Source organism: Leuciscus leuciscus, assembly GCF_965113295.1.
Source record: "Leuciscus leuciscus genome assembly, chromosome: 1".
Lineage (NCBI taxonomy): Eukaryota > Metazoa > Chordata > Actinopteri > Cypriniformes > Leuciscidae > Leuciscus > Leuciscus leuciscus.
Genome location: NC_138725.1, coordinates 76,378,051 through 76,394,752, shown reverse-complemented (window position 1 = coordinate 76,394,752; position 16,702 = coordinate 76,378,051). Strand labels below are relative to the sequence as shown.

At 37.1% G+C, this 16,702-nt stretch overlaps 1 protein-coding gene and 1 long non-coding RNA gene across 8 annotated transcripts in view; one reads left to right on the top strand and one right to left on the bottom strand.

Moving 5' to 3' along the window:
• The window catches only part of LOC309510091 (NACHT, LRR and PYD domains-containing protein 3-like), a 168,530-nt gene that overhangs the window by 132,785 nt on the left and 19,043 nt on the right, over positions 1 to 16,702 (top strand). For 3 of the 7 annotated variants that reach the window (XM_082185027.1, XM_082185029.1, XM_082185026.1), the window contains exons 3-4: positions 4,326 to 6,266; positions 13,048 to 13,218. The exons of 1 other annotated variant lie outside the window; for it this stretch is intronic. In XM_082185027.1, the coding sequence (XP_082041153.1) occupies positions 4,326 to 6,266; positions 13,048 to 13,218 (2,112 nt within the window). The remainder of the gene's footprint in view (positions 1 to 4,325; positions 6,267 to 13,047; positions 13,219 to 16,702) is intronic. 3 more of the 7 variants (XM_082185023.1, XM_082185022.1, XM_082185028.1) reach the window with 2 other exon arrangements.
• LOC309512876 lies at positions 10,613 to 11,302 on the bottom strand. Its single transcript, XR_014211206.1, has 2 exons — positions 11,134 to 11,302; positions 10,613 to 11,098 (listed from the first exon to the last, which is right to left on the bottom strand). It is a non-coding gene; the product is annotated as an uncharacterized lncRNA (long non-coding RNA).

Sequence of the window (16,702 nt, the reverse complement as noted above, 5' to 3'; positions counted from 1 at the left end):
AAGTAACTTCACTCAACTAAGAGCGCAAGATCAGCCATTGAGCGTTATTACGCATTGTGATGGCATCATGGCATTTTATTACCATCCATTTGATTGCATCTGACAAGCTACAGATGTGTTATGAGGATGAATTGCATAACATGCCAATATTATTGCAGAACATATTTCACTTAATATTTTGTTAATTTGCATTTCTGTTGTAATCTTTGTGTTTGTTTTACACTGCAGATCGATCAAACGGGTGTTTGTGTAGGCTGTTAATTGTAAGACTTGCTTTGTGAAGTCTTCATGTTATTTATGAGAGGCAGTATTGCCATTTCTTTTACACAACGGTCTACAGTTTCACACACTTTCACACACTTTCACGTGTTTCTTCCATCTGCCGACGGTGTCGCCATTTCTCATTTCACCCGTTTTTGTGCGTACGCCTGGGTCAGAGTTTGCGTGAAGGACCGCACATTTTCCCGTCAAGTTTGCTTTTTATAAATACCAATTATTGCGTAGAGAGCGGCGTACGCCTTCTTTAGTGTGTACGCAACATTTATAAATGAGGCCCCTGATCTTCCTGATGTTGTGCAGTGCAAACCTGCATGATCGAGCTGTCTTTGAAATGTGGTCTGTGAAGGTCAGCTGGTCATCCGATATTACTCCAAGATTTATGACCGACCTTGATGGGGTGATTGATGATGAATCTAGCTGGATAGTGAAGTCGTGCTGTAGAGATGGATTGGCAGGGAGGACGAGAAGCTCAGTCAGATTGAGCTGCAGGTGATGTTCCTTCATCCATGCCGAGATGTCCGCCAGACAACTTGAGATCCGTGGAGCTACTGTGGAATCATCTGGTTGAAATGAGAGGAAGAGCTGTGTGTCATCAGCATAGCAATGGTACACAACAAAATCCCCAGTGTTAAATTAACACTCCTCAGTGTTTATATGTGTCCACACTACAGGGTGTTAAAAATTAACACTGAAGCAGTGTTGAAGTTAATGAGTTAATTAAGTTAACACTGAAGCAGTGGTGAAGTTAATGAGATAATTAAGTGATTAATTAAGTGATGATTGGCCATTAGTGGTGACACCTGATGATAACAAGCAGACTCACTGAAGGAAAGAGAAACAAGAACAGAAAAAAGAGAAACACAAGAACTACTGACTTCGAGCCATTATTGCACTTGTTATTTTACCAGTTTGACTTTATTTCTGTCATACATCTACACATGTTCTTATTTAGATTTAACAGAAGTTTAGATGGTAATGTTTTATGGAAAGTTTCGTTTCATGTCACCATTATGGTGACCAGTGGTTGCTTTAGTTGGGCTCTTGACCCTTTCCTTTGTAACGTTAGTATTTCTCTGGCTGCTCCAACTCTGTGTTTATAGAGCATATGTGTTGTGGCAAGAGAAGCTATGACTTGGGCTGTGTTTCCTGAAATAATTGCAAGCCTAATTTGATCGTATATAGACCATTTGTTGCAATTGGTCTGCAATCAAGTTAAGTTTAAGATGCTTTTGGAAATTCAGCCCTGGTTATGTTTCAATGATGAAATTACTAGTGACCTGATTCAATGATGTCACCCAGCATTACAAACTGATTATCTAATTGTTTTATTAATTTTTCACTACAGTAGTTACTTCAAGCAATGTTTTAAATATCTGAAGGATTTAAAATCACACACAGACATCAAGAATCTACATATGAATCTCAACAATGGTGACAATCAAACAAATGCTTAATGTTGCAGTGCATGATGGGAGCCACCAATCAGAACGCATCCCTGGCTGACATCATGCATTGCAGCATGAATAAATTATGCAGCTGAATTGTCCTGTAATTTTCATTGTTTTTTTCTGTTGGCTTTTATTTTGCTATTGTCTTGTTCTGACTTTAGTAGCTTGTTTTGTGATGTTCAGAGTTGATCTGTTTGTCACTAGTTTGTTTATTGTCACCATTGTTGAGATTCATATGCTGATTCTTGATGTCTGTGCGTTTAAACACAACAACTTCTTTGCTCAAAGTATTTTCAAAATTTTTGATATTGCTGTTGGATCTCAGACTGTAGAATCTCAGAGCTGCAATCACCAATACTAAAACAAGACATCAAGCATATAGTCAAAAATTAAGAGTCTGTATGACATCAGTGAATTAGGACACTACATGATAATGTTTTTATCATCAAAACATATTGTGAGCAGGTCATGTTTTCTCTTGCAGTAACAAATGTGCTTTATAAACACAGAGTTGTAGCAACCAGAGAAAAACTAATATTAAAAAATGAAAAGAGTCAAGAGCCCAACTAAAGCAAACACGGACCACCATAATGGTAACTTGAAAAGAAAAATTCCATAAAACATTACCGTCTAAACCAGTGGTTCCCAAACCTATCCTGAAGGCCCCCCAACACTGCACGTTTTCTTTGTCTCCCTAATCAAACACACCTGATTCAACTCATCAGCTCATTATCACATGGGTTAATTGAGCTGATGAGTTGAATCAGGTGTGTTTGATTAGGGAGACAAAGAAAACGTGCAGTGTTGGGGGGCCTTCAGGACAGGTTTGGGAACCACTGGTCTAAACTTCTGTTGACTCTCAAGAACTTTTGTCGATGTATGACAGAAATAAAGTCAAACTGGTAATAATAAGTGCAACAATGTGTAATGACTCGAAGTCAGTAGTTCTTGTGTTTCTCTTTTTTTCTGTTATTGTTTTTTCTCTTTCCTTCAGTGAGTCTGCTTGTTATCATCAGGTGTCACCACTAATGGCCAATCATCACTTAATTAATCACTTAATTATTGCATTAACTTCAACACTGCTTCAGTGTTAACTTAATTAACTCATTAACTTCAACACTGCTTCAGTGTTAATTTTTAACACCCTGTAGTGTGGACACATATAAACACTGAGGAGTGTTAATTTAACACTGGGGATTTTGCTGTGTAGGTATCCATTGCGGTATTCAAATCCAGAGATGAGAATTGTGAGGGTGAGGGAAGAGAAACACAGCAGAGGAAAGATGGGAGGGAGAAAGTGAGCGCAGGTTTGTCTGAAAGTGACTGGTAGGGGAGTTGGTGGTGCACGGGTAGGAAGTTGTAGATTGAAAGTAATGAGGAAATGATCTGAAACATGGAGAGGTCTCACCAAAATGTTGTCTGTGATGCAGTTGCGTGTGTAAACCAGGTCCAGTTGGTTGCCTGATTTGTGAGTACCTGTGGTGATGAGTCATTTAAGATTGAAAGAGGCTAGGAGAGAGTTGAAGTCTGTTGCATACGGCTTCTCGAGATGAATGTTGAAATCACCAAAGACTACAAGTGGGGTGCTGTCCTCAGGGATAGAGGACAGCAGCACATCCAGCTCCTCTACAAAGCTTCCCAGCTGACCTGGGGGGCGATAAATGACTACAATATGGATCTTAATGGGAGTTGTAAATGTAATAGCATGATATTCAAACAAGTTGTTATTGCATAGAGAGACCCACAGAAAAAGAGAGAGGTGTGTGTGAGGATGAGAGAATGGGATGCAGATTAGCAGTATTGTGCTGCCTTCTGTGCATGATGACAACAGGACTGTATTGAAAGCACATGTTGAATAAAGGTAAATAAGATAAAAGTGGGAAAGGAAAGGGAGAAGAAGATAATTAAGTGCCTTACTGATGTCCTTGCTCGGTGGAGTCGCACAGGTTGAGTCGATGGTCTTTACCCGAGTCGGTCTTCACACGAGAGCTGAATGCTTCCGCGACATCGTGCAAACTACATAGATATAACGCTTGAGTGAGGACAGCTGTCTCGGCCCAGCAATTAGCACAGCAAACGTAAATAATCCGAAAATGGAAGGAATCAAAACTGCTGTTGCACTTAAGTGTAATAAACTTCAAACTGCAATTATTTTCAGACGCGGCTGTTTTTTAAAGTAGGAACGCGTATAAATAAAATTCAGATTTATGTGAAGGTAAAAATTTAAAATAAGTAGAGAATCGAAAATAGTCTTATCTTGACTCTTGCATCTAATATCCATTCATCCATCTGACATTCATACACACACACACACTTTTTTTCCCGAACATTTTGACTACTGAAATATTGATGTCTCATTACTCTTAATATGCAGATAATGATATGCCCTTAAATGCCTGATGTGCATAATTCATTAACAGTTTGTTGGAAACATGGGTAAACAAAATCTGTGCAGGAACAGAACCTTGAGGATCTCCATATGATATATTAGGAAGTCAGTTTCTACATGTGGTATGATTTTCATATTAGACATATTTAAATATTTTCTTTATTTTAACAGAGGTTTTTGTGTCTCTGTTCTTCTTAATGTGTTTTAAGTGGTGGGAGAGCTGACCAGATCAGAGATGTGTCCTGTCAGACCAGCACATCCTCCTCCTGTCAGAAACACATCAGTCATCATGACACAGAAGCAGCCCTGCAGCTCGACTCTCACCAGCCAGTGCATGATGATCTGCAGAGAGTCAAAGACCAGCACAAAACCAGCATGAAGAACAAGTATGAGAGCTTATTTGAGGGAATCAAACTACAAGAGAATCAGACCCTCCTGAACAGGATTTACACACAGCTGTACATCATAGAGGGAGAGAGTGAAGGAGTGAATGAAGAACATGAGGTGCTACAGATGGAGAAAAATTACAAGCCACTCCAAGACACTCCAATCAACTGCAATGACATCTTTGATCCTTCACCTGAACTAGGATATGAGGAGAAGAGAAGAGAGAAGGACAAAATCAAGACTGTTCTTACTAAAGGCATCGCTGGAATTGGAAAAACCGTCTCTGTGCAGAAGTTCATTCTAGACTGGGCCGAGGGAAAAGCCAATCAGGATGTAGATTTCATGTTTGTTCTTCCATTTAGAGAGCTGAACTTGATTAAAGATCATCAGTACAGTCTTCACAGACTTCTGCTGGACTTTCATCCTGAACTTCAAGATCTGGACCCAAAGATTTATGATGAATGTACAGTTGTGTTGATCTTTGATGGTCTGGATGAGAGCAGAATTACACTGATGTTTTCAGACAGTGAGAAAGTTTCTGATGTGACTGAGTCTTCATCAGTGCTTGTGTTGATGTCAAACCTCATGAAAGGAGATCTGCTTCCCTCTGCTCTCATCTGGATCACCACCAGACCAGCAGCAGCCAATCAGATCCCCTCAAACTACATCAACCGTGTGACAGAAATTCAGGGATTCAATGACCCTCAGAAGGAGGAATATTTCAGGAAGAGATTCAGTGATGAGGATCAAGCCAGCAGAATCATCTCACACATCAGAAGAGCAAAAAGCCTCCACATCATGTGCCACATACCCGTCTTCTGCTTGATCTCAGCCACTGTGCTTCAAAACATCCTGAAACAAGATCTCAGTGCAGAAATCCCCCAATCTCTGACTGAAATGTACATACACTTCCTCCTCATTCAAACTAGTATGAGGAACCAAAAGTATGAAGAGAGAGATCCAGAGAAACTCCTGCAGTCCAACAGAGAAGTGATTGTGAAACTTGCTAAACTGGCTTTCAATCAGCTGATGAAGGGCAATGTGATGTTCTATGAGGAGGACCTGATTGAGAGCGGCATAGATGTCACTGAGGCCTCAGTGTATTCTGGGATTTGCACTGAGATCTTTAGGGAGGAATCTGTGATTTATCACAGGAAGGTTTACAGCTTTGTACATCTGAGCTTTCAGGAGTTTCTTGCAGCACTGTATGTGTTTTTCTGTTATTTACACAAAAATAGTGAAGTTATGAAAATGTTCCTGATAGGAAAGTTCAGAACTCAGTGTGAGATTGTTTCTCTGGATGTGTTTCTGAATGAAGCAACGAATAAAGCCTTGAAGAGTAAAAATGGACACCTGGATCTTCTCCTTCGATTCCTTCATGGCATCTCGCTGGAGTCCAATCAGAGACTCTTACAGGATCTGCTAATTCACACAGAGAACAACCCAGAGGGCATCAAGAAAATTATCCAAAACCTTAAAAAAACAAAAAACACAAATGACAATGTCAGCCCTGAAAGATGGATGAATCTAATGCATTGCTTGATTGAGATGAAGGATAGTTCTCTTATTGAAGAAATGCAGGCATTTTTACAATCTGAAACAAGTAACAAAAATCTTTCTCTTGCACAATGTTCAACTTTGGCAAACATAATCTTGATGTCAGAGGTGATGAATGAGTTTGACCTTAAAAAGTACAGCATCACATCATCACAAGAGGGTCGAAGAAGACTGTTACCTGCTCTGAGGAACTGCAGAAAAGCTCTGTGAGTGTGAAAATACGAACATGATATCAACTGAATTGAAATATGAACATAATACCTCTCATGTAGGCTAATAGTTTAGCTAAATGCGCTGTAATGGCTTTTTCATTTACATAAATTTGAAGTGTCTACAGATTAAAATATTTAAAATAATTATTTTAATTTGTAATTATAATTGAAATCCAAGTATTAAAAGTAGTAAATTTCTGAAGTTTTAAAATCTGAATGTTCTTCAGCAATTACAGTCTTTTCAAGACTTTCCCATCTTTTTCAGACTTTTCCATCATTCTTAATTTACTGGATAAGGATAAAGCATTTTTAGAGAAATGTATTCCTTTTCCTGGTCTAGAAATCACACTTTTTAAATTAGACTTCCTCATATATCTAGTTGCGGTGAGGATGAATTAAAATAAGAAATATCTTGATTTAGGTCAGTCGTTTCCAACCCTGGTCCTGGAGTATCCCAGCACTGTACATGTTTGATGTCTCTCTTATCTAACACACATATTAGAGGTCTTGAAGTCTTTACTAACGAGCTGATAAGTTGAATTTGAAAATGTGCAGTGCTGTGGGTATTCCAGGAATAGGATTGACCAGAAACTGTCTCTGAGCCTACTAGTCCGGGCCTTAATGCTATGGTACTGTAACCGTGATAAGAGCATAGAAAACGTTATGTGACTTGGATGGCTCGAGTCCTTGTAGAGTAATTTACTACGTCTTAGAACACGGCTCAACCATTCAGAATCAAGGTCCAGAACTATCTGTCTTATAACTAATTATTGACATACAAGAGGGCTTTTCTCACTTGAAATAGTTAACCCTGGGTCATTGTAAACCTTTACACTGATCATAATTTACCCAAGGTTTACAATTAATCCTGGGTATTTATAAACTGATGTTTCATGCTGTACACTCCTAAACCCTCGGTTAGCGTTCTTATTTGCATATTTGCGGTCTTAGATTCATTGATTGGACGAACACTGCATGCAACCTGTTTACATGAAGACTCTTGCTTTGCGCATCCTCATATTATATTGCCAAGTGCTATCAAGTTTTTTTTCTCTATATGGACTTTTTGGACAGTAAAGGTAATAATGAAAAGGTATCTTCTTCACTCCAATTGGTGAGTTTTCTGTTGCCATTTAAAATTTTCCCATTAAGCGCTGAAATAACTGTTTATACAACGCTCATGGTGCGTCCGCAATTGCGTACCTTTTGAGTAGGCACTACATTTGAATTAGAACATCCTTTGCGACCATTACAAATTTTAATGTTATATATAGTATGAATTAGGGCTGCACGATATTGGAAAAAAACTTACATTGCGATATTTTGTTTTTCTCCGATATATATTGCGATATATAAATAAACAATTTCACCAATTGATTTGAATAGTTCTATTTTAATAGAATTAACCAGTCTAGAATAATTGGGGTGATTTTGTAGTGAAGTGAATCTGAATAGAAAATAATAATTTATGAGCATAGATAAATACAATAGAAGAAAGATACAATTGAAATGAGCAGTGCTTTGTTTTTCAGGTAAATCTAACAGAATTTAGGTACAGAAATTGAATAATCAAATGTAAAAATAACAGTCTTCAATAAATGAAATGTAGCTAATATAATTAATTACCGTAATTAATACAATTTATCTTTGTTAAAGCTACAAAAGTCATTTTCTCTCTTGTGTTGTTTGATCACCATTAGTATCACAAACAGCTGCGGGTACATTAACCCTCCGGAGTCTGAGCGGTTTTCTGGGCCCTGGGGGTGTTCTGACATGCTCTGACATTAGTGCTTTTTTCAGTTATTTATAAACATGTTAATGGCAAAGGTGTAAATTCACTCTATATAGCACAAACAGGGCTACCAAAATATGTGATCACCATGCATGTATATTTTTTAATTTTTAAGAGAATAATGTTTATGCGTGGTTATTGCAAAAAATAAAAATGAAAGTTGCTGAAATATGACCACAAAACTCATAATAAATATGTGTCAATAAGACTTTTGACTAATGGATGTTGTTCCTTCGAGTTCTGGCTTCAAACTTATGTGAAAATAGTCTTGCTTTATCGTTCACATAAAACTAAACATTGATTTAAATTGATGTAAAACAGGTTTTGCTTGGAAAGCCAATATGCGAGGGGGCGTGAACGAGGAGTGGTTTACACCTGAAAATACAATGTCCCACCCACTCTGCATAATGATGAGCCATTCACTCAGGTGTGACACTGACTGAGCCACAATGCAAGGACAAAAGATATATTTAGAAGAAGACTTATATTGACCATTTAAGATTTTGCTTACATCTATCTTGTAAATATGTTTTGCTATTTTATTAAAAAAGTTACAATTACAACAATAATTACAATTTCAACAATATTTCAAGTGTACTCTTTCTTTGTAAAAAAAATGATTATAGGCCTACATTTTATCTATGTATTCATTAGTTTTAATATAGCCAACATTGGAACAGCTAACATCTTAGTTGATGACTTTATTTTTGACAAAAATAGTATTTTATATATAGAAATTGCTAAACAAAAGCTTATTTGATGTGGCAGTATATTCTACAGTAAAAACTGTACCCAAATCTAGTCAACAAAATGTTGTCTTTCATATTTCGCCTGACTGTAACGTTGTTTTTATGAAATATTAGGGCATATAAATGTTAATTTGCAGTTTAATACGTTGCTTATACAAATAGCCTACATTTTATTTCAACATATTTCAGTCGATTTTTACTCATCTCAGTATAGCAATACAGTTTGCTAAAACATCATCATTCATTCACACACGCGATTTAAATTTAAACGGTCTTTTTGCGAGATGTGGTAAACAGCGCGCATCTCTGCCTTTCATTCATTCACAAAACAGAAACGCGATTCACGTGAGAAGGAAAAAAACTTACTACAGTATTCCTCAGCTCAGTCGGATCCTTGCTCCTCGATTTACCCGCACTTCTGAGGGACATTTTCCATTATTATTATTCCTCACAGCGCTGCGAGACGGTGTAAACAAGTAATGATCTGAATAAACTTGTGTTTTCTCGAGCTGATATGGGGGCGTTCACAGGTTTGCGTGGATGGCCTCATTCATTTGCGTTTGAATAGCGCGCGCTCTCCGTAGGCGGAGTAACATTACATTTGAATGAGCTGTAATGAGCTCGACTGGAATCGCTCTCTTTTAATACAGATTTCACAAGATGAGAATATTTGTTTTTTATATAAATTACTTCATTTAAAAGAAGATAATTCAAGCTTCATGCCTGTGTGTCTGTATGCCTGTTTGACTGAGTATTCGCTGAGTTATTGTTCATTTTCGGACGCGTTTCAGAATGGACTTCACTGGCAGAGAGAAGGCAGAACTCGCTTTGTGTTTATTTTTCTTTATTTGGCAAAAAGCACAACACTTTGTTTTTATTGTGAGCATACACAAAAATAATACACATTTAACAGAATCGATTGATGTATGAAACTCCTATGGAAAATCAAAGTCAACAGAGTATTTATGAGTTTCTTTTACACTGATAAAAAAAAAAGCGAGCTGGTATCGCCGGCGATACAGCCGACCTCAGGGACAGCAAGCTGCTGTCTCTTTAAGATGAATGCCTGGACTCAATATAAATGACATGCATCCGTTTTCTTTCTCAATTGTTTACAGCACACAACCGACTGTGTTTACGAGGATACTCGCCGAGACTGACATTTTGACTTAATTTTACGTGCACGTGTCCTTTTAAGCTCTAAAGAAAGAGAAGGGGAACTGAATTCGGCGATCACATGCTGTCTGCGTGGCTTTGTGTGTGCGCACAGAAAACGCCACGCGAATCCTCTTGTGCTTGATGCCTGACTCGACTTAAAAACGTGCACATTATAAACTTTCACTCTATGATGGTTTAACTTTTCAAATAATCCAAGGCTATCCATCAATCCATGACTATCGCGGATGCGCATAGTAAAGTGCCCATCGTATGCGCACTTCAGAATCTTGCCAGAAGTAGTAGGTTATCCGGCAACTTTTCGCTGACTGTTTTTCAAATACTATGTATTCAGACATACTGCTCTGTTAACGTACAGTTTTTCGCATTCTATATATTAGTAGAATCCACCTTTGCAGAGTCCGAGTCAAATCCAAGTCCTTAACAATCAAGTCCAAGTACGAGTCCAAAGAGGGCCGTTTTTTATCTTAAAATAATGTTTCCAAAATCGTTTCAGTGGTTCATCAAGTCGTAACAGAGTGAAAGACTCTGCTACAACCACACTATGCAAGTTTTTCAAACCGGGTCACGTTTCTGTAGTTCGAATGAGACATAATAAAACTACAAATTTGACTTGCTTTATGTCAAGCGTTACAATAGTCATTATTTCGTTTTTCTTCGTTTCTGATGTCGCAATACATCATACTTTCATGAAATCATGCAACATACTCTACCTTGTCTGTGGACATCGTTCATTCCAAAGCCGGTGCTAGATAAACAGCGAGCGTGCGTGCGACGGTAGGCTGCGGGCGGCGAAATTATTTACGACAGCGGTAATGCACAATTCTGCTTCCAACCTGTAGGGCGACCAAAGAGGAAAAGTTCCTTAGTGTTGCTTTAACATCCGAGTCTGAGTCGAGTCCGGCCGAGTCCACAAAGATTTAAATAATTTGAAATTGACCTTTAACAAAGACCCGCCCCTCTTAGTTACTGTTGCTACATCTGACAAGCCATTCTGCACTCACGTCATGTACACAGTAAAAAATATATTGCAGAGCAAAGAGGACACTGACAATGTGCCAACAGACAAAGACAGAGCAGGTTACTTTTGGTGTGAAATAAAGTCTCAGCTTTCAAATTTTGTAATTTTTTATGAAATTCAAACATTAAATACTGTTTTGTGTCACTTTAATGTGTAGCGCCTCAGTTCAAGCAGCACGTGAACTGATAATCTCTTCTAGTTATAACACAAATTAAACATGAATGAACATCAAAACTGCAAAAAGAAATCAATACACACCATTTTTCAAGTTCATGTCCAGTAGACTTTAATCTACTACACTCTATTTAGCACAAAGAGGGCTACCATAATATGTGAGCAACATGTATGTACATGTTTGTATTTTTGTATTTTTGAGAGAATAAAGTTTATGCATGGTTATTGAAAAAGCTAAAAATTAAATTTTCTGAAATAAGGCCACAAAACATTAGGGGTGGGAATCTCTAGGCACCTCACGATTCGATTTGATTGCGATTCAAAGGGTAACGATTATCGATGCATCTTTTTTTTTTGTGACTACTTGGTACTTTTAAAGCAAAGTATTTATGATGACCCATAAATAATTTACTTCCAATACTTCCTATTTTAATTTTATTAATAAAACAAACGGAAGTGATTTGGCAAGTCAACTGTAAGGTTACATTTGCCAGCATATGTCCCAACCAAATAACCAACAGGAAAATAAATGTGTGCCTGTACTAGCTGCATACTTGTAGTAAATGATTACAAACTTCAGCATATTCTGAATCTCTAGCATTTAATAATAGACTTCTAACCAACATCTTCCTGTTATTTCCAATGAGCAATATAATCCTTCAGACAAAAAAACATTTTGCTGTTGCAAAATCACAAACAGTTTTCTTTCAAAAATATAGAATGATGTACCAGCAGCTCTCATACTAACATAATGCTTGTGGACTTACGCATATTCTGAATAATTAGTAACATACAAAGCCGCTTTTATACACAACTAAATAATAAAGAGTTATGACTTGAAATGTTTGCTGTATACCACAATCAATAACAGCTTATACAAAAAAAGTGAATGAACATCTGTAGAAAGCACAGTCAAAATGTTACTTTTTGTGGCTGGCATTGCACTGATACATACTGTGACTGTGGAGGGCAGTACAGTAAACCTACGTATAATGTACGTATAACAGATCGGTTTACAGCATATTGATGTGAGAATTAAACAATACAGAAAGCAGCTCTCATACAAAAAATACTAAATAGGTCACAATGAAATGACCAATTTTCCATACGTTAGCTTTTAACGAAGAGGGTGCCGTTCGAATTTGGCGATCAACCATCATGCATCTCTGTTATGTGCGCATCTCTGTTGTGCACGCCACAGACTGTCCGCGCACTGCACGTCCGCTTTAGGCCAGCGACACACTGGCTGCGTGGCGTGAGCGTCTCAGCTGCGTGGCGTGTCCGTTTTTATTTCGGCTCCCATGTTAACAGATTAGAGCTTGCACACTGCCTGCGTGACAAGCCACGCGCAAAATGCGTGCATGCTAGAAATAGAACCGACGCCTATTTTTCACGCAACACGTGACAACACGTGACATTTTCCAACAAGCGTGTTAGAAGCGTTTCCAGGCAAAATAGAATAGGAAAATATGTTTATATGTCATTTTGACACGAATACATATTAATAAGTGACATTTTGATGTTTGAAAGTCTCTAGGTTTTGACATAAATGCAGGTATAAATGTAATTTAAAAAAATATTATCGATTTTCAAATATTGCACCTGTCAATACAGAATGAAATATTCTGTAGCCTATTTTGCCGTCAATACTGCCAACGTTGTCTTTGCTGCTATTTTAGGTATTAACATGCCTAAGACTTTTTTTGCACAGTACTGTACATGCATGTAATGTAAAATAAAAGTGCAACCCAGGCCTTCCCGCTCTCGAACATCTCTCCAGTGCTCAGAAGCTTGTCCATTATTAATACAGGACCAAACTCTTGACTGATTATAACCTTTTAAACAAAATCATCTCTTTTTCAGATTAACAGCCTGTGATCTCAGTGATCAGCAGTGTGAAGTTGTGGCTTCAGTTCTACAGTCATCAAACTCCTCCCTGAGAGAGCTGGACCTGAGTAACAATGACCTGCAGGATTCAGTGAAGCTGCTCTGTGCTGGACTGAAGAGTCCAAACTGTCAACTCAACATACTGAGGTTTGAGTTTGACTTTCATTAATTAATTAATGTTAATAATATTGTGTGTTTTATATACATTTATACTACGGGGGGCTGTTGAATGCATGAATCTGATTGGTTGATGGGTGGTGGAAAAAAAAATTCACATATGAGTCTTGATTCTATCTTCTGCCGATTTGCATCGATTCACAAATTTTACAAATCGATATTCTAAAGTGTTACATTTCTTAAACGTCACTGTACTACTTAAAGTTATTGAGATGTTAAGAGTGTTATTAATCACAATAAGCCACGAAAAAGGACTCAATGTGGTGCTCTCCAAGTGTGTCCGACTGCATCCCTCAGTACTACAAACCACACCTCTACTAATCACGCCCCCTATCTCAAGTCACAATGAAACAGCCAGAATGTCATTAGAGCCCCTCCCTCTGAAATCGCTGATGTCATCACTACTGCTCTTCTTCTACTTCATTTTCCTTGCTATTTAAGCTTCACTATCGCCACCTAGTGAAAAGGCATACATCATATAACATAGATCACCAAATGCCGTAAGTAATCCTGTTTGTTTTCATCAGTTTTTAAGGCGAGACACTACAGGTGAATAGGGTAAAATTGTTAACTTACAGATATCACCATCAAACTTTACCAGTTGATTACTCACATGAGTAGGAGAAAAAAATGCATTGCAAGTTTTCTGTAATTTTATTTTTAACCTGTTAAGCTTCACCAGTGCGTCGGCGCACTGAAGCGTTTTTTTGTTTAAATAGTTCAAAGTTACTATCAGATTTAATGTTATTACCTTGACAAACTATACATCATTAAAAAGATATAAGACTCAAGTTTCAGTATTTGACCACTATTGTATTCTGAGAAACTTATAGTGACAGTTATGTCTTAATTTGTGTCAGGAGTTATGAAATGAAAAAATGCGTCGATACCTTTAATATGAATTATGAGCGTCAGCCGCTCCATTCAGAAAAAAAACTCTGTGCTGTCGTCATGACAGCGATTCACAAAACAACGTTCCTCAGGGCTTTTAGCTAAAAAATGTGCAGACTTGGAGAAATATTGATATATTCTCATAGATTCACATCATATTTCTATAGACAGGAATAATATTTATTGAATTTATACCCAAATGCGTCGATGTAATCATTATGAGCGCTTCTTACTGAGATGTGCTGTGTTTTCAATTCATACCAATAGCCTGAGGGCGCTATATGCACAATAATACTCCATAATATGGAACATGAAGAAGAGCCATGATCATGTGACATTCCAGGAAGTCACAGACACATTCAAAGCTAACAGATATCACTGTAATATGCAGATACAGACGTTTTGAAGACAATAAACATGATTGCAATGATATTTGATTTGACTGTGTTCTTCAAGCAATGCCAGGTATTTTTATAATAATAGATTATATTTATAATGTAATGCTAATCGATATAGACTTTATCATAGTGCATAATACTATAAATAATATATTTTCTGTCTGATTTTTTTTTATCTGAAGCCAAATTAGATTACAGAAGATTATTTAAAACACTCGACTTGCGTTATAAAGTAAGTTTGGAGCACAAACATGGTTTTAATCTCATAAATGGTCGTGTATTGATGGTGTGCTAAGCTAACATGCTAGCTAGCCCAGGTGCACCTGCCACCTAGAAGTTATTCTTTTATGATTTTTTTTCTAAATAGGTATGCTTACTGAAATGTTTTAGTGCATTTGATACAGTTTCAAATGTAAGTGAGAACTTTGATAAAATAAATTAGGGATTGAAACCCTATGAATAGCCTGTGAATAGCCAGTCATTAGTAACTATAATAATGCAGACAAAAGATATGCATATTTAGATCCATAACCAGGCTGGAGAGGTGTGTGAATGTGTACTGGGGAGACTGAGACTGAATGGGGCTCGTTTGCACCACAAAACAATAGAGACAATAGACTGAATAGATGACTTAGATGATGACTAAACATCAGTAGCATTTTTAGAGTCTAATCAAAATAAAGTCATATGACATGATCTTGAAAAACATTTAACTAAATACAGAGTTTTAGACTTATCATCTCCAGGTTTTACATATAACATGGTCACACATGTGGCTTTAGCTGCAGTGCATTTCTAGATTGCTGCAGTGCCAACTTCAATTTTATTTTCATGAAGATGTTTCATAAAAATAAATTTCTAATAACTTTACAAAACTTTGAAGCTATTTAAAAAATATTTTTTCATAATGACAATAATTAATTCTACATTTACAATAAACTACCAGGTGTCAGCTTTCAAATGAGATCATACTTGTGCTTTTAGTGCAAAGGGTTCATGAACTGTATCTGTTTCAGTTTGGGTATGTCATTTCTGGGGAAGTGGCGTTGCAGCTTAACAGGTTAAATTGCTAATGAGGCTATATCTAATTAAATATGCATTAATTTGCATATATTTTGAAGTGATAAATCTGACCATTGAAAAAAACAAGGTTCAAAATTATTTTTGCATTTTGTTGATATATTCAATGAAAAGACATTATCAGAGGGGATTATTAATATCCCCTTTTGTTACCCTGTAAATCAGAAAATACTGCCAATAGCCTTAAAAAATTGATTTCCGCCCTATTTTTAGGCATAAAATGTCATATAAATCAGGCCAAGAATGATATATCAACAAATCTCTCTGAACAAACCTTCACAATATAGTTAGGAATACGACTGTAAAGTTTGGTGTATGTAGGTGCTACAGAAGTGGAAAATCGTTACTAGGAGTGTAAGAAAAAACTCATTTTGAGAAAACGGCCTTTAAAGATTTTTATGGCAAAATTCCACTAATTTCCATTGAAAGCCATGAATTACAGACAAAATATGCTTTATAGGTCCAAGTAAAATCCATGTATCACACTGTTTAACATCCAAAACTCATTATTGCTTCATCCATCACTGATCATAACATCCAAAACAACACATCAACAGTCCATCACACAGGTGGAATGGAAAAACGAAATACCGGTATATCACAGTCCCTCTGGCAGATCATATTTAGCTGTCAGTGGAGCTGCTGTACCCTCTCCTAGGATAACTTCCAGCTTCTTTTGTTCTGCTAACTTTGGGAAGTTTTATTCTTTTGGCTATTTGTCCAAGGTGTAAATCACTTAGTGAAGATACTTTTTCCTAGTGGAGGAGGAAATGCATCTCTGTCTGACCCAGTTGGTGGTCACTGAGCCTGTATTTAGTCAGGATCCGTCTCTTCTTCTCTGACAGTGTGCAGATACTCTGTCAAATAACAATTTAGTCTACTTTGTTTGCTTTCTCCAATGTTCTATATTGATATTTTGAATGATTCATAATTAGTTTTGTTCTGTTGAGTTGTTTTGAACCTGTGCTGAAGGGAGCCTGGCTGGTTAGCTTCACCATCAGCTGACTGAGGGGACTGTTTTCAGGATTTGGCTTGTGGGTTTTAAGTGCTTTGAAATGTAATGTGTCTTTTTGACTTACATTTAG